Source organism: Arvicola amphibius, chromosome 7 (assembly GCF_903992535.2).
Source record: "Arvicola amphibius chromosome 7, mArvAmp1.2, whole genome shotgun sequence".
NCBI lineage: Eukaryota > Metazoa > Chordata > Mammalia > Rodentia > Cricetidae > Arvicola > Arvicola amphibius.
In genome coordinates, this window is record NC_052053.1 from 79,395,810 (window position 1) to 79,423,206 (window position 27,397).

Here is a 27,397-nt window from a genome sequence, read left to right on the forward strand (position 1 = left end):
AATGTCCCTGGTCTGGATCTGCTCCCACTCACATGGAGTTCGCTGTCTCAGGCCTGCTCTGGCCTAGGTCGCTCCTGTGGAATTTGTCGTCCCAGGCCTACTCCAGCCCAGGTCACTGACTCAATCCTGATCCTATGAAGTTCACTGTCTCAGGTATGCTCTGGCCTAGGTCACTGGCTCAGTCCTGTTTTAATAAATGTCCCTGGTCTGGATCTGCTCTCACTCATGTGGAGTTCGCTGTCTTGGGTCCTGATGAATATCTCTTTTTTTCCTTTTTTATTATTATTATTAAAAATTTTCGCCTCCTCCCCACCTCCCATTTCCTTCCCCCTCCCTCCACTCCCATCCCCCTCCCTCTCCAGTCCAAGGAGCAGTCAGGGTTCCCTGCCCTGTGGGAAGTACAAGGTCCTCCCCCCTCCATCCAGGTCCAGGAAGGTGCACATCTAAACAGACTAGGCTCCCACAAAGCCAGTACATGCAGTAGGATCAAAACCCAGTGCCATTGTCCTTAGCTTCTCAGTCAGCCCTCGTTGTCCACCACGTTCAGAGAGTCTGGTTTGATCCCATGCTTTTTCAGTCCCAGTCCAGCTGGCCTTGGTGAGCTCCCATTAGACCATCCCCACCGTCTCAGTGGGTGGGCGCACTCCTCACGGTCCTGACTTCCTTGCTCATGTTCTCCCTCCTTCAGCTCCTCATTTGGGCCTTGGGAGCTCAGTCCAGTGCTCCAATATGGGTCTCTGTCTCTATCTCCATCTATCGCCAGATGAAGCTTCTATGGTGATATGCAAGATATTCATCAGTATAACTATAGGATAGGGCCATTTCAAGTTCCCTCTCCTCAGCCGCCCAAGGAACTAGCTGGGGACATCTCCATGGATACCTGGGAACTCCTCTAGAGTGAAGTCTCTTGCTAACCTTAAAATGGCTCCCTTAATTAAGATATCTTCTTCCCTGCTCCCCTATCCACCCTTCCTCCATCCCAACCATCCCATTCCCCTAGGGTCTCCCCATCCTCCCCTCCTCACTTTTCTCTCCACATCTCCCCATCACCCCTATCCGCCACCCCACCTCCACCCCCAAGATCCCAATTTTTGCCTGGTAATCTAGCCTACTTCCAATATCCAGGAGGGTAACTATATGTTTTTCTTTGGGTTCACCTTCTTATTTAGCTTCTCTAGGATCACGAATTATAGGCTCACTGACCTTTATTTATGTCTAGAATCCACTTATGAGTGAGTACATACCAAATTCATCTTTTTTGGGTCTGGGTTACCTCACTCAGAATAGTGTTTTCTATTTCCATCCATTTGCATGCAAAGTTCAAGATGTCATTGTTTTTTACTGTTGAGTACTGACTGGGAGAAGATCTTCACCAACCCTGCACTGACAAAGGTCTGTTCGCCAAAATATATAAAGAACTCAAGAAACTAGACTTTAAAATGCTAATTAACCAATTAAAAGATGGGGTACTGAACTGAACAGAGAATTCTCAACAGAAGAAATTCAAATGGCCAAAAGACACTTAAGGTCATGCTCAACCTCCTTAGCAATCAGGGAAATGCAAATCAAAACAACTTTGAGATACCATCTTACACCTGTCAGATTGGCTAAAATCAAAAACACCAATGATAGCCTTTGCTGGAGAGGTTGTGGGGTAAGGGATACACTCATCCATTGCTGGTGGGAATGCAAACTTGTGCAACCACTTTGGAAAGCAGTGTGGTGGTTTCTCAGGAAATTCAAAATCAACCTACCCCAGGATCTAACAATACCACTCTTGGGAATATACTCAAGAGATGCCCTATCATACTACAAAGCATTTGTTCAACTATGTTCATAGCAGCATTATTTGTAATAGCCAGAAACTAGAAACAACCTAGATGCCCTTCAATGGAAGAATGGATAAAGAAGGTGTGGAATATATACATATTAGAGTACTACTCAGCGGTAAAAAAACAATGACATCTTGAACTTTGCATGCAAATGGATGGAAATAGAAAACACTATCCTGATGAATATCTTAAATATCACCACAGAACCTTCATCCAGTAACTGATGGAAACAGAGGCAGAGACCTGCAGAGGAGCACTCGACTGAGCAAGCTGTATCACCTCTCTAAGGCTCAGGGAACATTGGAGGCGAGAGAGATCGAGAGGACAGATGTAAAAGAGAGAGGAATGTGTTGAGTATTGTAAGACTTTCTGTCCTCTGGGTGCAAAATGGTCATTGTCATCTTGAAATAACAGCAACTGTGATTATTCACAAGAGATTCTTTAAAAAGTAGAGCCACAAACATTTCCTCATCAAAGTGATGGAGAGCTTATGAGACTTTTGAGGCTCCTCTCTGTCCCTAAGACTTGATAGAAACAGTGCTTTGTCATTGCACAATCTGAAGGGAACAGAAATAACTTCTGAGAAAAAGAAGAGTATTAAACTTGAACTGCCACTCTGGGTCTTCATTTTCTTATGAGGATTTTCATGCTATATGAACTTTGTACCAAGTAAAATTGTGTTCTTTGTTTCAGTTTATGTCTGTTTAATTCTTAAATCTATATATGAAATATACCCTAAAAGGGCAGAGGTAAAAAAATGCTCCTACCCTCAAATATATTCACAATAATTGACTGTATCAGTAGCTTTATTCCCAGAACATAGAGTAAATTTCAATCAATATCCAAAAGCAAACCTTCAAAGCACAGAAAATTACTATCCTAAGATTTTTCTAGAAAACAATATTTATGAGGTTTTATAATCTTGTTAACAGACAATAAAATATTTCAAGGGCAAAAATATATGTGAAAAACTGTAATTTCATTTTGAACACATATATTAAAATTAAAATGTTAGCAAACTAAATCCGTAAGTGTGACCAAGACAACATTGTTAAATCCACAATATAACTCAAGATATTTATCAAAGTAAAAGGGAAAACTGGGAGGAGTAGCTCAACATGTTTTAAAAAATTAAAAACCCAGTCTGGAGAGATGGCTCAGTGGTTAAGAGCACTGCCTGCCCTTCCGAAAGTCCTGAGTTCAGTTCCCAGCAACATGATGTCAGCAACATAGTGGCTCACAACCATCTGTAATGAGATCTGGTGCCCTCTTCTGGCCTGCAGGCATACATGCAGACAGAATACCGAAAATACTGTATACATAATAAACAGACAAACAAACAAACAAATAAATAAATAATAAATTTTTAAAAATTGAAAACCCAAATATCCAAATCTTTGGCAATTATTACTGTTGCATGACATGGAACTAGTAACTAAACTAGGGCCTTCTGCAAGAGCAGTGGGAGCTCTTAATTACTGAGCCATCTCTCCAACACCCTCTACCTTTCTTTGCAGGGAAACGGTCTCTCAGTGAAAGTAGAGATTACTAAAGAACTAGACTAATTGGCCAGTGAACCTCTGGAATTCTCCTGCCTTCCAGAGCTGGGATCTCAGGTATACCATAGCATGCCTGGTTTTTCACATGAGTGCTGGAGATCTGACCTCAGACCCTCATACTTGGGCAGCAAGTTCCTTAATCACTGATCCATTTCTCCAGCCATCAAATAACAAAACTCTTAACAAGAAAAAAAATTAAGTGTTAAAAACTGTAGAAAGATCACATTATGGTCACACACACACACACACACACACACACACACACGTGCTGTTCCTCTAGAGAACCCTGACTAATAGGGAGGTGTTTGCATTGTGAGAGTAGAGCCATCTTTGAAATGGAATAGTTATGAAGAGACATCAGTTTTCTCTGTTTCTCAAACATGCAGTTGTCCTTCCACCATCAAGTAAGGCCATTGCCCTGACCACAGTTAGAAGTCTTAACTTGGAGATTCTAGTGGCTGGAGTCAAAAGTCCAGACAATCCCCTATTCTCTAGAAATCACCCAGTTTCAAGAGTTCTTTAGTAGCAGTAGAAAATGAACTAAAGCCAGAACTAACCTGAAATACAGCAGGATGAGCAGCTTGAAGGAAACATTAAACACCAGGATCATTTACACCATGGAAGAAAAGCATGGGGAAAGGAAACAGTGCTGACCATAACACAAGAAAGTAAGCATCAGCCCAAACTGCTACAAATGTTAAAGGCCAAATCTGTGTAAGTCTGTGAGTCTGCAAAAGCTGGGGCACTTGGGCAAAGGGACTTTACAAGTAAGGAAAGCTCCATGGCTTTCCTTTGAAGGCTCATGACAAAGAGTCAGGCAAGACAATGACTAGAGACACTGGCAGTGCAGGTAACCTAGAAAGAATCAGAGAACAGGAAGAAGCAGGCTTATTGTATCACCTGATTCTCTGAACTTTGTTTCATGGAAAGCAAAACCCTAATCCACATGAGATTGGGTATCAGAAACGTGCACACAGGCTTCACATGGCTACCTGAGGATTCTCGCTCTCAATCTCTACCTTCCTCGTCCCCTTGCCCCTCTTCCCTAGGAAGAGAAAGCTGTAAGCAATTATGTAAGAAAACAAAGACAATTCTCTGTAGTGCACAGGCTAATACACTTCACAGAAGAGAAAACTATAACACAATTCTTGACCCACTAAAGAGTACCAAGGATGTGTCTTGTTCCTAAATGTCTAAGGTATTAAGTAGAACTAGCCACCAGCAAGATGGCTCAATAGGTGAGTTCATGTAGGCTGTCCTCTGACCCCACATGTGGCATGCATGTGTGTGCACACGCGCGCGCGCGCACACACACACACACACACACACACAGAGAGAGAGAGAGAGAGAGAGAGAGAGAGAGAATAAATATTTCAAAACAAAAGAAAAATAATTATTAAAGGCACTTGAGAAAGATAAAACCCACCCACAAAGTAATTGCAGACACAAAGCAGAATTTGGTTGCCTCAAGATATAACTTCTATTAAGAGAATTTTTTTCTCCCTTCAGGAAACCTAACAACCTAAATGTAAGAATCACATAGATAATCAAAAGTCAAAGATATCTAGGAAGAGGCAGAGACAAGGAGATCTCAAGAAGTTCAAGCCAGCCTGGTCAACATACAAAGTTCTAGGCCAGCAAAGAATGTGTAGTGAGAATCTGTCTTATTAAAACAAAAATTCCTTTTAAAATTAGGTTAAAATTTTGAATCTGAAAACTAGCATGTATTCTAAATAAGTGTGAGCAAGTCATCAATTACCCAAATTTTATCAGTTTCCCAAGGTGGATATTTTTGAACTTCATTCTGTCTATACTGTTGGCAGGTGCTTGCAGAGGTACGTATGCAAAGAAAAGAATTTCCTTGGGAGAAAGGTACTGTGGAGCTAGTGCAGCATCAAATCCCAAATCAGGAGGCTGAAATTAGAGAAAAGGAAATGTTGCACGTTGAATGTCTTATGCTTCAATTCTAACGCAATTCAAATAGCACACTTGTTTCCCATTCATATCAAAATGATACAACTTTACTTACTGACTGGAGTAATATACCTCTATGCTCTTGGGATATCTTTGAATATCTATATATGCAAAAGAGAAAAAGTTTTTTGCAGTGGAGGAAAAGAAAGTCTGATAATTAAGACCTGGTTTGAGGTTCTGGTGCCCTTTGTAGGAGGCTGTGGGTGTATTGATGAGTTTGGAGGTGCAGATTTTAGAGCTGGGTTATCTATAGTGACATCATCGTGAACTCAGCAGATCCAGTCATAACTGGGTTTTTACTTGGAGTTTTATTGAGAAAGGGTCTATTAGGGGCCTCTTCTTTGAGCACTGCTTCTCTGAGTCTCATGCTCTGTGCCTAGAGCCTCCTGGTTCTGATCTCTGCTGGTCTATTCCATTCCTGGAACTTACAGAACTTACAGATTGTCCCTTAAAATAATGTTTGCCTAGATTTCTGATATCTAATTCTTTCATCCTGAACTGAACAGTTTTGAGACTTTTCAGTGGGTGAAATAGAAATGAATACTTGCTTCCAAACAGCTGTTGGAGTCTCCCCTGTTAATTAGGAGACCAAGTATTGTATACATGTGTGTGTGTGTGCATTCCTGCATGTGTGCATGCCTGCGTGTGTGTGTGTCTGTGTGTGTTGGGCTTGTAGATATTGTAGTCTGTTTTGGGTTATATCTATCTGCCTCCAACAAACATTTTCTGTCACGTTTTCCTCCCAGTGTTTGAATTTGGGGTTCTCACCAAAAATGAAAGAGATAGGGAAGTAGTGTGGCTAAAAGGACAGATCCTGAATCAATTGCCTCAGTAAAAAGCCTGTTTTTCTTACCCCCACATAATTTGGGTAGTTATTACTCCCTGTGTTCCTTGATTTCCTCCTAAGTAACTGAGGACAAACAGTTGTTAAGATGAGACATTCACAGCAGTGCCTGACACATACTAAGAACTACTGACTACTCTTTTTCCAGAGAGGATGCATGTATAGGTAGAGAGAAAGATATAAAGTTATTGAATCAGAGTTCTACAAATTTGTCCTGAGTATAATAATTCCTACAGTTTTTCCATCATAACAATTTCAACTTTCACTAAAGGGAACTAAGCTAATTTCTACAAAACTATGATGTTAGTGAAATTTTGACAAAGCTGCTTTTTTGGTTATGTCTAGCAGACTGTTCATATCTTCAACTTTGTACATTTGCAGAATCCAGACCCCAGGTTCAGAGAACATGTTGGCATCTCCCTCTCGTGGAATTCTCTCTACTTTGTGTGCATGTCTCAGACAGAGGATGTTATAACACCTTGCTGTCCACCTGTAGCCTTGGCCAGGTGTATAGACTGATCTCTTAACTAATATATATTATATTTATTCTTACCATATGTGTATGAAAGCTTTGCTTGTGTGCTAGTTTACGTTCTAGTGCTGACCATAAGCAACTTGGGGAGGAAATAGCTTATTTCAGATTATAGTTTATAGTCAATCCGAAAGGAAAATTAGGGAAAGGACATATGTCAGGAACCTGGAGGCAGGAAATGAAGTAGGGGACATCTAAGAGTGCTTCTTGCTGTGACTGCCCACATTAACCAGTAACCAAGAAAATGCCTCAGAGATCAGGTTCCAAGCCAGTCTGATGTAAGCAACTCCTCAAATGGCATCATTCTTCCCAGATGCCCCTGGGTTTGTGTCAAGTTAACAAAACCCAACCAGCACAGTTTACATATATGTGCCACATATATGTACTTACTGCTTTTAGAGGTAATAAATGTGTATTGGATATTCTGGAGCTATAGTTATAGATGGTTGAGTCAATATGTGGGTTCTGTGATGTGGGATTCCCCTCTGTATGCTGTGATTATCATTGGTTAATAAAGAAACTGCTTTGGGCCTATAGCAGAGCTATAGGGGAATAGAGCCAGGCGGGGGGGAAGGAGGGACTAAACTGAATGCTGGGAGAAAGAAGGCAGAGACAGACGTGCTGAAACTTTGCTGGTAGGTCATGACCTCGTGGTAATGCACAGATTAATGAAGATGGGTTAAATAAAGATGTAAGAGTTAGCAAATAAGAAGCTAGAGCTAAATGGCCAAGCAGTGGTTTAATTAATACAGTATCTGTGTGTTTATTTCAGGGCTAAGCAACCAGGAACAAAACAAGCGGCCTCCTTCAACAGTTCTGAATACCAAATTCTGGTCCTCTGGAAGAGTAGCAAAAGCTCTTAGGCAGAGTTACATATCTAGGCCTGGACTGACCTATAAAAGAGATCCATTCTTTCCATTCTTTTTTATATTTTCTTTAGCAAAATGACAATTTTACCAAATTCCATTGAAACATATTTTATTCTTGGCTGTTTTCTTGATGAGTAATCATTTTCTACCTATGCCCCCTCTCTTTTCATAAATAGTCAATTATACACTGTAATTAATAAAAATACGCATATAGCCAGGCAATGGTGGTGCATGGCTTTAACCCCAGCTATCAGGAGGCAGAGGCAGCTGTGTGAATTTGAGGCCAGACTGCTCTACAGACTTAGTTCCAAGATAGGCTCCAAAGCTACAGAGAAACCCCCCTCAAAAAAATGCATCTATTATCTTCTGCGAGGGGAACAAAAACTGTGCTCTATGTCGGCATCAACAAGGAGTAAACTAGGGAGCAGGGCTATTTAACATGGACAAGTCAAAATCATTTATTTTCAAGGCCAACATCGTGAGGTTAAAAAATAAACTCCACCAGGAGCTGAGTTGTTTGTAACAGATCTGTGTTAGACATGTTGTTCTGCAGTGAAATCTCGTAAGAGGAAACCTGTGGGGCTTCCAGAAGATTTTGGAGGTGTTCAATGTTGTATAAAAGTTTTCCTTTAGCAAAGAGTGTTTGTCCTGATGGGTCTGGAGATATGGCTCAGCTGTTAAGAGCACATACTTGCTCTTGCAATGGACCTGAGTTTGGTTTGCAGGTGTCCTACCAGGTGACTCACAGCTGCCTGGAACTCCAGCTTTAGTGTAGACCCAGCATGTCTAGCCTCCACAAACACCTGCTCTTATATGTACACAGAGAGGAGAGAGAGAGAGTGAGAGAGAGAGAGAAAGAGAAATTTATACATATATTTATATATGTATATGTAAATTTTTAAAACATTAAAAAGGTTTGTATTAAGGAAAACCCTGTCTCATTAGCCTGCACATAGAATGAGGCATCTGTTCTCAAAACAAGGCAAACAGTTTCAGTGCTTCATGTGACTGACCGTTCCAAAAATATTAACAGCTCGAGAGCGTGAAACTGATGAACCAGCATCAAAGCGTTCTGGAGTCAGTTTGTGTAAGAATCCCAAGTGATCGTAGTATATCGTGAAAACTTTATCAGGACATTGACCACTCTGAGTATATCTTGTTGATCCTGTTAGGAAACAAACAGACCTCTCTTGATATTGACGCAATACAACTAGAAGAAATTTTATATTACACCTGTAAAAATTTGCTTGTTTAAATTTAGGGTGAGGGTAGGACTCTGAGACTTCTAAATTAGTAAAATACGTGCGGCTTTGTGCTACGTCCTTGGAAAGTCTTCTGTGGTTCCACTTCATTACAGAACATGTTCACCAAAGTGGGCAGACAGAACGGAACGAAGGGGTTGTCTGATCAAGGGATATGGAAGGAAGGTGTTTACTCTCCCTGGTGGTGCTTTCTCTTCCTAAAACTATCAAATTAGGTTTCTGTCTATCTAGGATCTCTTGTGCATCTCTAGTAAATGTTTCTCTGTTTCTGTGGTGACTAGAACTGGAATTTGATTGTGAGTGTATGGAATATATAGATTGCTCTTGGTGGGATAACCAGTTTCACAACAATGAGTCTTCCAATTCATGAGCACTGGACTTCTTTCCAGTCTTTAGTGTTACTCTCTACTTAATTCCTCAGTGCTTTCATTTTCATTGTAGAGAGCCTTCACATCCTTTGTTAAATTTATTACAACAGATTTCATCTTTTAAGACTACTGTGTTTAGGATTCTATGATCTTTTTAACATGTTGCCTGTGGGTGTTTTGCAAATACCCCTTTACTATTGGACTATGTTCCTTGTATTCTGAGATTTTTAAGACTTTAAACACGAAGAGATTGTTGGATCTTTTCAAAGAATTTTTGTGTCTGTTGACCATGTAATTTCTATGCCAGAGTCCATTTATGTGATTTATGACATTTATAGCTTTACATATACCAAACTATTACAGAATCTCTGGAGTAAAACCAACTTGATAATGGTGAGCAATATTTTTGATGAGTTCTTAAATTTAGCTTGCAAGTGGTTTTTTGAGAATTTTATTGGTCTAAGTTTATCAGATAAATTGGTAGGCTTTTTGTTGTTGTTTATTGTGTCTATTTATTTTTGTAATATTAGCTTCAAAAGGAAATGAGAAGGTTTGGCATGGTCGTGCAGCCCTTTAAACCCAGCACTTGGGAGGCAAAGGAAGGCATATTTCTGCAAGTCTGAAGCCAGCCTAGTGCACTTCTTATGTTCCAGGTCAGTCGGCCAGGGCTGCATAGTATGATGCCCTGTTTTCAACAAGAGAGAGTTCGGCAATGTTTCTTCATTTCTTTTTAAGTGACTAGTTTGGTAAGGATTGGTGTTAATCCCTTGAAGGTGTAGTAAAATAACCCAGTCAGTTCAACAGGAGCTGGATGTTTTGTTGCTGTTGTGAGAGATTCTAATTAATTGCTGCAGTCTTACCGCTTGTTAGAGACATTTACATGGTTTATTTCATCTTGGCTTACTTTTGGGAGGGCACACAGATCCAGAAATTGAAAAATTCTTTTAGATCTTACAATTGAGTAAAATATATGTTTTTAAAATAAGAGCTCATGATTTTGTCAATTTCCCTGGTATTTGCTGTAACTCCCGCTTTTGTCTCTGCTATTGGTCTTCCTTATCTCTTTAAAGAACCAACTCTTTCTTTCATTGATTCTTGGTCTCTGTTTGTTTTCATTTTTTATTGAGTTCTATGTTGAGCTTAGTGATTTCTCTCTGTATAGTGATTTGGGATAGACAGAGTTGGAAGGCAAAGCAAATAAATTGGAGGAGAAATCTAGGCTTGAGAAGAGAGAAGGAGAACGAGGGAAAATACCCAAGTCTAGTGAAACAGTGAGCCAGGCAGTCACCAGCTAGCCAGACAGAGCAAGCAGGGAAGTAGGACTTACAGAAAGAAAAAGGAAGGCAGGAAGGCAGGAAGAAGGCAGGAAGGCAAGAAAGAAAAAATCCCCACGGCAAAACGTAGCTGAAGAGAAATGGTAAAATAAGCTAGCATAAGATAAGGCCAAGCATTCGTAACTGATAAGTCTCCATGTCATAATTGGGAGCTGGTTGGTGGCCCAAAAGAAAGCTTGCAACAGATGCAATTGTCTGTACCTGTATTGGGGGCATATCATATTGTCTGCTTGATGGATTTTTCCTTAAATCGGTGTGAAGTGTTCATCTTTTCTCATTAGAGGCTTTGAAATCTACTTTGCCATATATTAGAACAACAATACATGGGTCTTCTAGGCCCATATGCATGAAACACCTTTTCTCCTCCCTTCGATATATGGTCACATCTGCTTTATAAAGATGAAATGTGTTTCTTGGAGGCAGCAAATGAGTTGAATCAGTGGTCATACATTATGTTAGCCTATTTCTATCATTGAAAGTTTTAATTTTTCCTGTAATTATGACAGATCGCTTTACTGGAAATAGTTTGGGGTTAGCTGCTGTTGTCTTTTAAAACTTGCAGTACAGCAAACCGTGCTCTCTTTGCTTTGAAAGCTTCCGGTGAATAATTTGCAGTTGTTTCGATGGACCTGACTTGATATGGGACTCGGTGCTTCTCCCTTGCTAGTGTTTTTGTTATATGGTTTTATTGTTTTGATTATAATGATATGGGGAGTTTCCTTTCCGGTCTGCCTGTTTAGTGTCTAAATACTTCCTGCGGGGACGGGGAGAGAGGCAGGGAGGGGAGCAGACAAAGATGTAGAGCTCGATAAAAATCAATTTAAAAAAAGAAAAAATGCTTCCTGCATAAAGACTGCCATCTCTTTTTCTTACTCAGAGAAGTTATTTGTTATGATTCTTTTTTTAAAAAAAAATAATGGTTTCTGTGCCTTTGGAACGAGATTTTTCTACCTCTGTGCCTATTATCAATAAATCTGGTCTTTTTAGGGTGTTGTATGTCTCTTGAGATTGCAGCTGGCGTCCTTGTTTTGTATCCTTGTCGCTGTCTTCTTGTTCTAGTTTTATCGCTCATCTGCAGGATCAGCGATTTTGTCTCCTCTTGACTTGGCCTGCTGGGGAGACTTCCAGGAGGGCTTTTTATTTGACTTATGTTTTTCATTTCCAGCAATTCAGATTGTTTTCCTACCTCTCTTGGCTTCATCTTTGATATCTTCTATAGCCTTTATTATTTTCATTCATCTGTTTGAGTACACAATGAGGAACTCATTTTATTCTTTGGACATACTTAAATTTTTCTTTTGAGTTCTCTGTCCAAGAATTGAGACAACTCACTCTATTAGAGGCCAGTGCTGTAGGACTGAGAAATTCGGAGTTATGCTCTCGTGTGTTTGTATGTTTCTAATGCTACTGCATCGGGACTTACTCGTCTGGTGTTATTTACTTGTTTAGTTCACTGTTTTTGTCAGCTGTGTTATTTCAGTTGGAACACTTGCAGTGTTCACAAGGGACTTGGATGTAGTAGCATTGAATGCATAGTTCACAAAAAAATATTTCCCCAGACCAGTTAAGAGTCCAAAAATAAGAAAATAAATATATATAGATTCCAAAAATGAGGAAAATATATATTTACAAGTCTAGGGGAATGAGAACAGACCATCAGCAGCTTTCCCAGCAGATCAAAGGATCATTCACTCACAGGAAACTGTTTTCTCAGGTGCTTGGGAAGCTTAGATCATTTTACAACTGGCTGCTTTATTTACAAGACCAGAACTTCCCTCTTCAAATTGAGGATGGTGTCCTGGCCATCCCTGATAAACAACAGATGTGAACTGAGTTAACCTTTAGGGTACCTTATGAGGTATGTGACCTTTGGGGCAGACACTGTCTCCGTTATGGACAACTGGCGCCACAGCAGGATATTTTATGGGTTACAAGACTAGCTGACTGGACTAAGCCCCTTAGGGTACCTTATCACAACTGTCAAAACTGTCAAATTGATGAAGTATGCCTTGTGAGAAACCTGGGAACAGACAAACGGGACTGTCCCCAAGATGACCTAAGTCCCCACCAATAGAATTACTGTTACTATGCCCCCCATGTAACCTGTAGAAAGGAAAACCTATAAAAGCTGAATGAAGAGTTTGATCGGGGTGCTCAGTTGGTGAGAGCTGCTGAGGCACCCACAGACGCCTGTGTAATCAATAAAGACACCTCTTGCTGATTGCATCTGTTGGCCTGGATTATTGAGTTTGGGGGATCTCATTGCCCTTAAATTTGAGGGTCTTTCACCAGGAGCTCAGGGTTCCTGGTGTAAATTCTACCTTCTTCGCAGAATAAAATATTAACATTAGGAACAACCACAGGTGCTTGATATTACCACTATGAGAATGTTGTGTGAGACAATGAATAACTGTGGCCCATTTGACTCCTTCAGCAACTGCTGAAAAATAAACAACCAAAGATAGGGAGAATTACAGTCAGATTTTTGTTAATAAAATTAAGGTGGCCTCTGCTTCTCTGGTCCCAATCCCTCAGTGTCATCCCCAACTCTATAGCAGATCACCTGCTCTGATCCCATCCCCCATGAATCACAAAGACCTTCTCCTTGAACCTCCCTTCCCCTAGGGCATCCCATTATCCTAACCTCCATCACTAGCAGGCATCCCCTGCAAAGGCCCCAGGTGAGCAGACCTTCAGTATCCCATACTCTCCTCCAAATACACTCCCTGCCCCCAGTCTCATGCCTGGCTCAGCATCCCTAGAACACCTGCTGCAACATTTCTTCCTCACCACCCCCATCTTCTGTGGATCCCACAGAGCTTCCCCTCCTGATGTCCCTCCCTCACTGCCACTTGTTGCTTTATCTCTGTCTGCAACTTCACCTGCATCCCCTAATTACCCACAGGACTTTCCTGCCAGGGAATTAGGGAGGCTGACTGTAGCTCAATCTCCCCTCCCCCCCATTCCTCCAGATCCAATCTCCCCAGTCTCATCCCCAGCATTGTAAGAGACCTAACCTCTTGTCTATTCCCATTCCAAGAAGACTAAATAATCAGAGCCTGGTTGTAGACTCTGTTCTCCTACCTTCTGTGAAACCCTTCAGACTCCTAGCCTATCCCCATTTCTAAGTGTCAGCTCCCAATCAGAAACACATTTTACATAGAACCCCCGATGTCTACATCTATGAGGTCCAGAGAAAATTTCCCACCAGACAGCACACAGCCATCACACTCTCCTAAAATCCAGAGAGGAAACAGGAACCACGGAACAACACCCACCCAGGACAAACCAGAAATCAGCACCTAGACCTATAATCATCCCAATCCCAAATGCCACAATGCCAGTGTAAAAATAATCAATAATGGCCAGGACAGTATGTCTCCAATACAACCCAGAAACCCTACTGCAGCATGCTGTCAATATTCTAACAACTGGCCGGGCGGTGGTGGCGCACGTCTTTAATCCCAGCACTCGGGAGGCAGAGGCAGGCGGATCTCTGTGAGTTCGAGGCCAGCCTGGTCTACAAGAGCTAGTTCCAGGACAGGCTCTAAAAAAGCTGCAGAGAAACCCTGTCTCGAAAAACCAAAAAAAATATATATATATATATATTCTAACAACTGAAGCACAAGAAAGAGACCCTAAAACAGCCTATATGAAGATGATAGAGGTCTTTAAAGAGGAAATGATTAAATCCCTTAAAGAAATCCAGGAAAATACAAACAAATGGTGGAAGGGAACAAATAAAACTACTCAAGATTTGAAAATGTCGCTCAGTTTGTCAACACATATACTAAAATTGGAATGATATAGAGAAGATTAGCATGGTCCTTGTGCAAGGATGAAATACAAATACCTGAAGCATTTTATATTTGTATAGATAATTGCACACCAGCAAAACACATGGAGAGCAAGCACAAGCAAACACAAACACACTACCACCACCATGACCAAAATCAAAAATAGTAGGACTAACAAACACTGGTCATTAATATCTGTTAATATCAATGGACTCAATTTGCTAATAAAAAGACACAGACTAACAGAATGGATACGAAAACAGGACACATCCTTCTGCTGCATACAAAAAAAAAAAAACACACCTTAACTTCAAAGACAGATATTACCTCAGAGTAAAGTGTTGTGAAAAGATTTTCCAAACAAGTGGACCTAAGAATAAGAAGCAAGTCAGTGTAGCTATCTTGTGTAGCCATCCTAATATCTAACAAAATAGACTTCAAACTAAAATTAACCAAAAGAGATGGAGATGGACATTTCATATTCATCAAAGGGAAAATGCATCAAGATGAAGTCTCAATTCTGAACATCTATTCCCCAAATACAACGGCACCCACACTTGTAAAAGAAATATTACTAAAGCTTAAATCACACATCAAACCCCAGACATTAATGGTGGGACTCTTCAACTCCCCACTCTCCCCAAAGGACAGGTCTGCCAGGCAGAAACTTAAGAGAGAAACAAGGGAACTAACAGATGTTGTGACTCAAATGCACTTAACAGACATCTACAGAATATTTCAGCCAAACAAAAAAGAATATAACTTCTTCTCAGTACCTCATGGAACCCTCTCTAAAACTGCCCACATACTTGGTCAAAACACAAATCTCAACAGAAATGAGAAAAAATTTGAATAACCCCCTTGGATGGCCATAGCTTAAAGTTAGAAAACAACAACTATAATTGCAGAAAGCCTTCAAACTCACTGAAACTAAACAACTCTCAACTGAATTATCGATGGGTCAAGGAAAAATTAAAGAAATTAAAGACTTCCTAGATTTCAATAAAAATTAATCCACAATATGTACAAACTTATGGGACACAATGGAAAGCAAATCTAAGAGGAAAGTTCATATCACTAAGTGCCCACATAAAGAATTTGGAGAAATCTCACAGTAGTGACTTAATATCACACCTGAAAGTTCTAGAACAAAAAGAAGCAAACTCACCCAGGAGTAGAAGGCAGGAAATAATCAAATTGAGGACTGAAAACAATACCACAGAAACACAGAGAACACTGCAAAGAACCAATGAAACAAAGAGCTTTGTTCTAGAACAAAAAGAAGCAAAATCACCCAAGAGGAGTACACAACAGAAATAAACTCGGGGATGAAATCAATGAAATAGAAAGAAAGAGAACAATACAAAGAATCAATGGTTCTTTGAGAAAATCAACAAGCTAGACAAACCCTTATCCAAACTAACCAAAATCAGATTAACAAAAAATTTCTGATTAACAAAATCAGAAATGAAAAGGAGGACATAACAACAGACACTTAGGAATCCAGAGAATCATTAGGTCATACTTCAAAAACCTGTACTCCACAAAATTGTAAAATCAAAAAGAAACAGACAATTAACTTGATAGATAATACATACCAAAATTAAATCAAATCAGATAAACAATTTAAATAAACCAATAACCCCTAAGGAAGTAGAAGCAGTCATCAAAAGTCTCCCAACCAAAATAAAAAGCCCAGGGCCAGATGGTTTCAGTGCAGAATTCTACCAGAAATTCAAAGAAGAGCTAATACCAATACTACTAAAATTGTTCCACACAATAGAAACAGAAGGAATGTTGCTACTTTTTTTTATTCAGGCTACAGTTACCCAGATACCCAAACTACACAAGAAAAGAGAATAACAGAACAATCTTCCTCATTAACATTGGTGCAAAAATACTCAGTAAAATAGTGGCAAACTGAATCCAAGAACACATAAAAAAATCATCCACCATGAGCAAATTAAGATTCATCCCAGAAATGCATAAAATCTGCCAATGCAATGTATAACATAAACAAAGAAAAAAAACACATGATCATTTCATTAAACGCTGAAAAAGCCTTTATAAAAAATCCAACACCCCTTCATGATAAAGGTCTTGCAGAGACCAGGTATACAAAGAACATACCTAAACATAATAAAAGCAATATACGCAAGCCAACAACCAACATCTAAATGTAGAGAAACTAAAGTGAGTCCACTAAAATCAGAAACAAGACAAGGCTGTCCACTCTCTCCCTATCTCTTCAATATAGTACTTGAAGTTCTAGCTTGAGCAATAAGACACAAAGGGAGATTAAGTGGATATAAACTAGAAAGAAAAAGTCAAACTTTAGGTATTTGCAGATGATACAACAGTATACATAAGTGACCCCAAAAATTCTATCAGAGAACTCCTACAGCTGATATATACTTCCAGTAATGTGGCTGCATACAAGATTAACTCAAAAAAGTCAGTAGCCTTCCTCTATACAAATGATAAATGGGCTGAAGAGCATCACCTTTTACAATAGCCACAAATAATATAAAATATTTTAGGGTAACACTTACCAAACAAGTGAAAAACCTACATGACAAGAACTTTAAGCCTTTGAAGAAAGAAATTGGAGAAGAGATCAGAAAATAGAAAGATCTCCCACGTTCATGAATTGGTGGGATTAACATAGTAAAAATGACAATCTTAGCGAAAGTAATCTAAAAATTCAGTGCAATCCCCATCAAAATCCCAAAACAATTCTTCACAGACCTCAAAAAAACAACACTCAGCTTCATACGGGAAAAAGAGCAAGACAGCTAAAACAATGCCGTATAATAAAGGAACTTCTGGAAATATCACCATCACTGACTTCAAGCTCCACTATAGAACTATAGTCATAGAAACAGCTTGATATTGGCATCAAAACAGACACATGGATCAATGGAGTTGAATCAAAGGTTCTGACATCAATCCACACACCTATGAACACCTGATTTTTGACAAAGAAGCCAAAAATTATAAAATGGAAAAAAGAAAACATCTTCAACAAATGGTGCTGGCCTAACTGGAGGGTGGCATGTAAAAGAATGCAAATAGATCCATATGTATGGTCCTGCACAAAACTCAAGTCCAAGTGGACCAAAGACCTCAACATAAATACAGTCACACTGAACTTCATAGAAGAGAAAGTGGGAAGTAACCTTGAATGCATTTGCACAAGAAACAACTTCCTGAAAAAAAATTCAGTAGCACAGTCACTGAGATAAGCAAATGGAAACTCCTGAAGATGAAAAGTTTCTGTAAGTCAAAGGCCATGGTCAACAAGATAAAAAGGCCAACAGCCAACATCTAAATGTAGAGAAACTAAAGTGAGTCCACTAAAATCAGAAGGAAGACAAGGTTGTCCACCCTCTGTCCAAAATGGAAAAAGATCTTCACAAACCCCACATCTCATGGAGGGTTGATGTCCAAAATATATAAAGAACTCAAGAAACTCAGCATCAAAATACCAAATAATCCAATTTAAAATGGGGTACAGATCTAAACAGAGAATTCTCAGCAGAAGAATCTCAAATAGCTGAAATACACTTCAAGAATTATTTAACATCCTTATCCCTCAGGGAAATGCAAATCAAAAAGACTCTGAGATACCATCTAACACCTGCCAGAATGACTAAGAACAAAAAAACACTAATGAAAGCATATGTTGGAGAGCATGTAGAAAAAGGGGAGCATTCCTGCACTGCTGGTGGGAGTGCAAATTTGTACAAGCACTTTGGAAATCAGTCTTGAGGTATTTCAGAAAACTGAGAACAATCTTCCTCAGGGTCCAGCTAAACCAATCTTGGGCATATTCCCAATGTGACTTATTACAAGGACATTGCTCAACTATGTTCATAAAAGCGTTACTCATAATAGCCGGAACTTGGAAACAACCTAGATACCCCTAAACTGAAGAATGGATTAAGAAAATGGGGTACCACTAATGAACATTGATGCAAAGATACTAAATAAAATGCTGGCAAATTGAATACAAAAACACATCAGTACCATCATCCACAATGATCAAGTCAGCTTGATTCAAGAAATGTAGGGATGGTTCAAAATACGAAAATCTGTCAACATAATTCATCATATAAACAAACTGAAAAATAAAAACCACATGATCATCTCATTAATGCTGAAAAAGCTTTTGATAAAATACAACATCACTTCATGATAAAGGTCTTAGAGAGCAGGGATACAAGTAACATACCTAAACATAATAAAGGCAATATACAGAAAGCCAACAGCCAACATCAAACTAAATGGAGAGAAACTTACAATACCACTGAAATCAGGAACAAGACAAGGTTGTCCACTCTCTCCATAACTATTCAATATAGTTCTTGAGGTCCTAGCTAGAGCAATAAAACACCAAAAAGAGATCAAGGGGATACAAATCAAAGAAGAAGATGTCAAAATCTCACTATTTGCTGATGATATAATAGTTTACATAAGTGATCCCAAAAATTCTACCAAGGAGCTTCTATATCTCATAAACACTTTCAGTAAGGTAGCAGGATACAAGATTAACTCAAAAAAAATCAGTAGCCCTCCTGTACACAGATGATAAAAGGGCTGGGGAGGAAATCACCCTTCACAATAGCCACAAGCAGCATTAAATATCTTGGAGTGACTCTAACCAAATAAGTAAAAGACCTGTATGACAAAAACTTTAAATCTTTAAAGAAAAAAATTTCCAGAAAGTGGAAAGATCTCCCATGCTCTTGGACATGTAGAATTAACATAGTAAAAGTGGCAATCTTACCTAACTCAATTTACAGATTAAATACAATGCCCGTGAAAATCCCAGAAAAATTCTTCAAAGACCTTGAAAGAACAATACTCAACTTCATATGGAAAAGCAAAAAACCCAGGATAGCCAAAACAATCCTGTACAATAACAGAACTTCTGGAGGCATCACAATCCCTGACTTCAAACTCTACTCCAGAGCTACAGTACTGAAAACAGCCTGGTATTGGGATAAAAACAGACAGGAGGACCAATGGAATTGAATTGAAGACCCTAATATTAATCCACACAGTTTCCAACAACTGATTACCTGATTTTTGACAAAGAAGCAAAATATATCAAATGGAAAAAAAAGAAAGCATATTTAACAAATGGTTCTGGTATAACTGAATATCAACATGTAGAAGAATGAAAATAGACCCATATCTATCACCATGCACAAAACTCAAGTCCAAATGGATCAAAGACCTCAACATAAAGTCAGCCACACTGAACCTCATAGAAGAGAAAATGGAGCCGGGCGGTGGTGGCGCACGCCTTTAATCCCAGCACTCGGGAGGCAGAGGCAGGCGGATCTCTGTGAGTTCGAGACCAGCCTGGTCTACAAGAGCTAGTTCCAGGACAGGCTCCAAAGCCACAGAGAAACCCTGTCTCGAAAAACCAAAAAAAAAAAAAGAGAGAGAGAGAAAATGGGAAGTACACTTGAACGCATTGGCACAGGAGACCACTTCCTAAATATAACCCCTATAGCACAGACACTGAGAGAAACAATTAATAAATTGGACCTCCTGAAACTGAAAAGCTTCTGTAAAACAAAGGATATGGTCAACAAGACAAAATGACAGTCTACAGAACAGAAAAAGATCTTCACCAACCCCACACCAGACAGAGGTCTGATCTCCAAAATATACAAAGAACTCAAGAAATTGGTCATCAAAAGAACAAATAATCCAATAAAAAATAAAGTACAGACCTAAACAGAGAACTCTAGACAGAGGAATCTAAAATGGCTGAAATTCACTTAAGGAAATGCTCAGCATCCTTAGTCATCAATACAAATCAAAACAACTCTGAGATTCCATCTTACACCTGTAAGAATGGCCAAGATCAAAAACACTGATGACAACTTATGCTGGAGAGGTTGTGGGGTAAAGGGAAAACTCCTGTGTTGCTGGTGGGAGTATGAGCTGGTACAGCCCCTTTGGATATCAGTGTGGCAATTTCTCAGAAAATATCTTTCCTCGAGACCCAGCAATACCACTTTGGGGTATATATCCAAAGGATGCTCAACCGTGCCACAAGGACATGTGCTCAACTATGTTCATTGCAGCATTGTTTGTAGTAGCCAGAACCTGGAAAAAACCTAAATGCCCCTCTACCGAAAAATGGATAAGGAAAGTGTGATACGTTTACACAATGGAGTACTACACAGCAAGAAAAAATAATGACATCTTGAAATTTGCTGGCAAATGGATGGAGTTCAATAATATCATTTTGAGAGAAGTAACCCAGACACAGAAAGACAATTATCACATGTACTCACTCATAGGTGGTTTTTAAACATAAAGCAAAGAAAACCAGCCTACAAATCACAATCCCAGAGAACCTAGACAACAATGAAAACTCTAAGAGAGACATACATGGATCTAATCTACATGGGAAGTAGAAAAGGGCAAGATCTCCTGAGTAAATTGGGAGCATGGGGACCTTGGGATAGCGTTGAAGGAGAGGAGAGATTAGGGAGGGGAGCAGAGAAAAACGTAGAGCTCAATAAAAATTAAGAAAAAAAGATAACATGGTACATTTACACAATGGAGTATTACTAAGTGTTTTTAAAAAAAAAGCAATGGCATCATAAAATTTGCAGGCAAATGAATGGAACTAGATAAAAATCATCCTGAGTAAGGCACCGAGAACCAGAAAGACAAACAATACCATGAACTCATTCTTAGGTGGATATTATACGAGAAGCAAAGGATAGCCAGGCTACAAACCATGGACCAAGAAAAGCTAGGTAAAAAGGAGGGCCCAAGGAGAGATGCTTGGATTCTTCTGGGAAGGGGAAACTTCCTGGGTTAACTGGGGGTGGGGAGAACACTAGGGGAATGGGAACATGAGGGATCATGTTGGATCATGTTGGTTTGTGGGCAAGGTAGACATGAAGAAGAATGAAAGAGATATCTTGGTACAGGGAGTATTTTGGGGTTAGGGAGAACCCTGGTGTTAGGAAAACTCAAAGGAATCCACAAGGATGACCCCAGCTAAGACCACTAGCAATAGTGGAGAGAATCTATAAACACCACCTTACTAAGCCATTATAATTCCTAACCGCATTCTAAATATTTATCCTTATAGCCATAGTTAAATGTAGCTTTCACCCATTATAAAAGAAATTTCTATTTTTTAATTTGATTTTTTAATATTATTAAAAATTTCCATCTCCTTCCCTCCTCCCCCTTCCCTCCCCTCCCCTCCACCCATACCCCCACCCCCTCCCTCTCCAGGCCAAAGAGCCATCAGGGTTCCCTACACTATGTTAAGTCCAAGGTCCTCCCAACTCCCTCCCAGGTCCAGGAAGGTGAGCATCCAAACTGACAAGGCTCACACAGAGCCCGTCCATACCATAGAATCAAAGCCCATAGCCATTATCCTTGGCTTCTCAGTCAGCCTCCACCGTCAGCCACATTCAGAGAGTCTGGTTTGGTCGCATGTTCCATCAGTCCCATTCCAACTGGTCTTGGTGGTCTCCCGTTAGTTCTGTCCCACCGTCTCAGTGGGTGAACACACCCCTCAGGGGTCCAGACTTTCTTGCTCATGTTCTCCCTCCTTCTGCTCCTCATCAGGACCTTGTGAGCTCAGTCTGGTGCTCCAATGTGGGGCTCTGTCTCTATCTCCATCCATCGCCAGGTGGAGGTTCTATGGTGATATGCAATATATTCATCAGTATGGCTATAGGATCTGGCCTTTTCTGGCTCCCTCTCCTCAGCTGCCCAAGGAAATAGCTGGGGGCATCTTGCTGGATACCTGGGAACCCCTCTAGAGTCAAGTCTCTTGACAACCCTAAAATGGCTCCCTTAATTAAGATATATGCTTCCCTGATCCCATATCCACCCTTCCTATATACCAACCATCCCATTCCCCCAAGTTCTCCCCATCCTCCCCTTCACACTTTTCTCTCCCCATCTCTCCTTGCCCCAATCCCGCCCCACCCCCAAGTTCCCAATTTTTGCCCGGCAATCTTGTCTACTTCCAATATCCAGGAGGATAACTATATGTTTTTCTTTGGGTTCACCTTCTTATTATCTTCTCTAGGATCACGAATTATAGGCTCGATGTCCTTTATTTATGGCTAGAAACCGATTATGAGTGAGTACATCCCATGTTCATTTTTTGGGTCTGGGTTACCTCACTCAGAATAGTGTTTTCTATTTCCATCCATTTGCATGCAAAATTCAAGATGTCATTGTTTTTTATCGCTGAGTAGTACTCTAATGTGTATATATTCCACACTTTCTTTATCCATTCTTCCACTGAAGAGCATCTAGGTTGTTTCCAGGTTCTGGCTATTACAAATAATGCTGCTATGAACATAAATGAACAAATGCTTTTGTAGTATGATTGGGCATCTCTTGGGTAAGTTCCCAAGAGTGGAATTGCTGGGTCCTGGGGTAGGCTGATCCCGAATTTCCTGAGAAACCGCCACACTGCTTTCCAAAGTGGTTGCACAAGTTTGCATTCCCACCAGCAATGGATGAGAGTATCCCTTACCCCACAACCTCTCCAGCAAAGGCTATCATTGGTGTTTTTGATTTTAGCCAATCTGACAGGTGTAAGATGGTATCTCAAAGTTGTTTTGATTTGCATTTCCCTGATCGCTAAGGAGGTTGAGCATGACCTTAAGTGTCTTTTGGCCATTTGAACTTCTTCTGTTGAGAATTCTCTGTTCAGTTCAGCGCCCCATTTTTTAATTGGGTTCATTAGCATTTTAAAGTCTAGTCTCTTGAGTTCCTTATATATTTTGGAGATCAGACCTTTGTCTGTTGTGGGGTTGGTGAAGATCTTTTCCCAGTCAGTAGGCTGCCTTTTTGTCTTAGTGACAGTGTCCTTTGCTTTACAGAAGCTGCTCAGCTTCAGGAGGTCCCATTTATTCAATGTTACCCTTAATGTCTGTGCTGCTGGGGCTATACGTAGGAAGCGGTCTCCTGTGCCCAAATGTTGTAGAGTACTTCCCACTTTCTCCTCTAACAGGTTCAGTGTGTTCAGATTGATATTGAGGTCTTTAATCCATTTGGACTTGAGTTTTGTGCATGGTGATAGACACGGATCTACTTTCATTCTTCTACAGGTTGACATCCAGTTATGCCAGCACCATTTGTTGAAGATGCTTTCTTTCTTCCATTGTGTGCTTTTAGCTCCTTTATCAAAAATCAGGTGTTCATAGGTTTGTGGGTTGAGATCTGGGTCTTCTATTCGATTCCATTGGTCGACTTCTCTATTTTTATGCCAATACCAAGCTGTTTTCAATACTGTAGCTCTGTAATAGAGTTTGAAGTCAGGGATGGTAATGCCTCCAGAAGTTCCTTTATTGTATAAGATTGTTTTGGCTATCCTGGGTTTCTTGTTCTTCCATATAAAGTTGATTATTGTCCTCTCAAGATCTGTGAAGAATTTTGATGGGATCTTTAAGGGGATTGCACTAAATCTATACATTGCCTTTGGTAGTATTGCCATTTTTACTATGTTGATCCTCCCAATCCAAGAGCAAGGGAGATCCTTCCATTTTCTGGTATCCTCTTCAATTTCTTTCTTCAAAGACTTAAAGTTCTTGTCAAATAGGTCTTTCACTTCCTTGGTTAGAGTTACCCCAAGATATTTTATGCTGTTTGTGGCTATCGTGAAAGGTGAAGCTTCTCTGATTTCTTTCTCTGCTTCCTTATCCTTTGTATATAGGAGGGCAACCGATTTTTTGGAGTTGATCTTGTAACCTGCCACGATACTAAAGGAGTTTATCAGCTGTAGGAGTTCTTTGGTGGAGTTTTTCGGGTCGCTTATGTACACTATCATATCATCTGCAAATAATGAAAGTTTAACTTCTTCCTTTCCAATTCGAATCCCCTTGATCCCCTTGTTTTGTCTTATTGCTATTGCTAGAACTTCAAGTACTATATTGAAGAGATAAGGAGAGAGTGGACAGCCTTGTCGCATTCCTGAATTTAGTGGGATGGCCTTGAGTTTCTCTCCATTTAATTTGATGTTAGCTGTCGGCTTGCTGTAAATAGCCTTTATTATATTTAGGAATGACCCCTGTATCCCTAATCTCTCCAAGACCTTTATCATAAAGGGGTGCTGAATTTTGTCAAATGCTTTTTCTGCATCTAATGAGATGATCATATGGTTTTTATCCTTCAGTTTATTTATATGATGGATTACATTGATAGATTTTCGTATGTTGAACCAGCCCTGCATCTCTGGGATGAAGCCTACTTGATCATAGTGGATAATTTTTCTAATGTGTTCTTGGATTCTGTTTGCCTGGGCTGTATCTACTTCACCGGCAAAACCAAAGCAAACACTTCCTTCTTTGGCATTGCGGTTGTGAGTATTAAATGAAACACTGACCATAACATGTGAAGCAAAACTGTATCGCCATTGTGGCATGAACTATTATTTGGTTTGGGAAAATGAAACAGCCCTGAGAATACAGCATGCTAACCCAGGGTTCTTTCTTATGGCTGTTGATATGATTTGTCTCTGTAGATTCAACCAATCCATTACCTGATATATTTGAGACCTTATTATTAGTTGATTAATACATATTTTTCAAACAGTTTACATTTCTGAACCAAATGTAGAACTAACTTACAACCCCCAAAAAGGAAGTTCCTTACCTGCCTTTGTCGTGTAAATTACTCCATTTTGTGTAATAAAAGATATAGCTGAAGTATAAAAACAATGAGCAGTCTTCCTTACAAAGTTACCGAGAAGGTCACACAACAAATCAAAAGTGTTGCCACCATCCACTGAAAGCCATACCTAAAGGAATAAAGAGATATTACCTCACTAAGAGCTGTCTCTAATTTTCAAAATTGCCTATTAGCCTGATCTTCCTACAAAAGAGAAACCGTGTAGTACTGTTTTCCTCACATCTCGATGTTCACGACAAACTAGGGCGCACACTGGCTACTTTCCTACTCACCCACTTGATTTACCCTCCCAGTGGTTTGTATTGTCAAAAGCAATTAGAACAACTGAGTGGCTGAATGACATTTTACTGCCTTCTCATTCTCTCCTCTCTCTCTCTCTCTCTCTCTCTCTCTCTCTCTCTCTCTCACACACACACACACACACGCGTGTGTGTGTGTGTGTGTGTGTGTGTGTGTGTGTGTGTGTTACATGCATGGTGGAGACTACAGGATGACATTGAGTGAATTCCTCTATTGTGTACTCTGGCTGATTGAGACAGTCTTTTATTGAACAGGAAGTGTATTGCTTTGGACACGTTGGCTGGCCAAGTAAGCTCGCTGGATCTGCCTGTCTCTGCTCCCTAATGCGGTTGCTATAAATATGCACAGTCATGCTCAACCTTTCACACTGGTTTTGGGGATTTGAACTCAGGTCCTCAAACTTTCAGAGCAAGTGAAACCAGCCGAGCCACCTTCCCAGTGTCACATATTGTGTTTTTTTATTTGTATTTTTCTGACACTTAAGAGCTGTACCATCTCTTCGCAGGTTTATTTCTATTTTTGTTTCAATGGAATGCCTCTTTGTGTCATTTCTCTTTTTAACTACTAGATTTTCCTTTTGAAAATATTTTATATGAATTCTTTCGCTATTGTTATTTTTAATTCTCCCCTCCATTGTCAGACCTATATTCTAGTCTTCCTTAAAAATTATGGAGTCTATATCGTGTCTTTCATCTCTCCAAGCTGGGAACAGAGGTATAATGCTATAATTCTAGCACTAGGGAGGTTGAAGCAGGCAAGTTCAAGCCTAAATTGGGCTATCCAGTGAGGTCCAGGCTAGCCTGGAGTAGCATGTAAGACTGTCTCGCTGGTGGTGGTGGCGCACACCTTTAATCCCAGCACTCAGGAGGCAGAGGCAGGCAGATCTCCGTGAGTTCGAGGCCAGCCTGGTCTACAAGAGCTAGTTCCAGGACAGGCTTTAAAAAGCCACAGAGAAACCCTGTCTCGAAAAAACAAACAAAAAAAAAAAACAAAAAAAAAAGACTGTCTCAAGGAAAAACAAATTATAGGACCACAAGCCCAAGAGAATAGCAGTACACTAGGATCTTCGACTCCCAGTGCAAGTATCATCCTCACTGTATGTAGCTTATGCGAACGGGGCCATTTTGCCAGCACTCGTACCACCCCTTCTACTTTAGCCATTGCGCTTTTGTTCCACAAGTGGTTCTGAGTATTTGGTCTCTTAACTCCTCAGCCCACTATGAGGAATAGGACTCTGTCTCACTTCTTAGATGAGTTTTGTTGAACACCATCTAAAGCCTTTTCACTTCAATTCCGGCTGTTTGTTGCCCATGGTCAGATACACACATGGAAAATTTGAGTCATAGAGTCTATTGGCAATATTCCTGACTTACGTGCCATCAAATCTGACAGGTACAGAAAACTCTTCCAATATTTGTTTTCTACCCATAGCCTAGGAATTCTAGAACAGAAAACTATGAAGTAGTCACATTGGCAAAAAAAAAAAAAAAAAGTGAGAGCAAACTGTTAGCTAAAGTCTTAGAATTCTACTATAGTCGGGGTAATACAGAGAAAATAACATGGACGGAGATTGAGAAGAGAACAAGCTCAGGAATGTAACATATTTGCCTATAGAATGTGTGAAGCAATCCAGACACAGCAGGATGTGTGGGTAACAAAAGTCAATGGTCAGAGAAGAAATTAGAGGTTCTGAACCATTAGCTTAAGAAGTAAAATAAGGGAGTTTCAAGAAGCCCTAATGCCAGGATTGTCACCTTTCTCTATCTTCAATTCTGTATACAGTAGAGACTGAGAGCCAAGAAATCATAAGCATTGTTAAAATAAAGATGGTTTTATGCACATTGGGAGGCACAGATTCAGTAGAAACAAAGTACGTGTTAAGTCAAGTGGAAAAAGATTGAATGAATTAACAATGAGGTAAGGTGCTAAAAATCAACCTGAACATTTGGTAGGCCTTGTCAGTTTCCCGAGTTCTTTTTCTGAGACAGAATCTCACGCTGGAGCCAAAACTGGCCTTGGACAGACAAC

At 40.0% G+C, this 27,397-nt stretch overlaps 1 protein-coding gene and 1 pseudogene across 1 annotated transcript in view; one reads left to right on the forward strand and one right to left on the reverse strand.

Moving 5' to 3' along the window:
* Catsperb (cation channel sperm associated auxiliary subunit beta) overlaps positions 1-27,397 on the reverse strand; it is a 161,950-nt gene that overhangs the window by 67,151 nt on the left and 67,402 nt on the right. Inside the window, exons 17-19 of the mRNA XM_042055403.1 lie at positions 25,034-25,178; positions 8,624-8,775; positions 5,151-5,305 (exon numbers count right to left, since the gene is read on the reverse strand). Of these exons, the coding sequence (XP_041911337.1) occupies positions 5,151-5,305; positions 8,624-8,775; positions 25,034-25,178 (452 nt within the window). The remainder of the gene's footprint in view (positions 1-5,150; positions 5,306-8,623; positions 8,776-25,033; positions 25,179-27,397) is intronic.
* On the forward strand, positions 14,348-14,447 carry LOC119820054 (annotated as a pseudogene).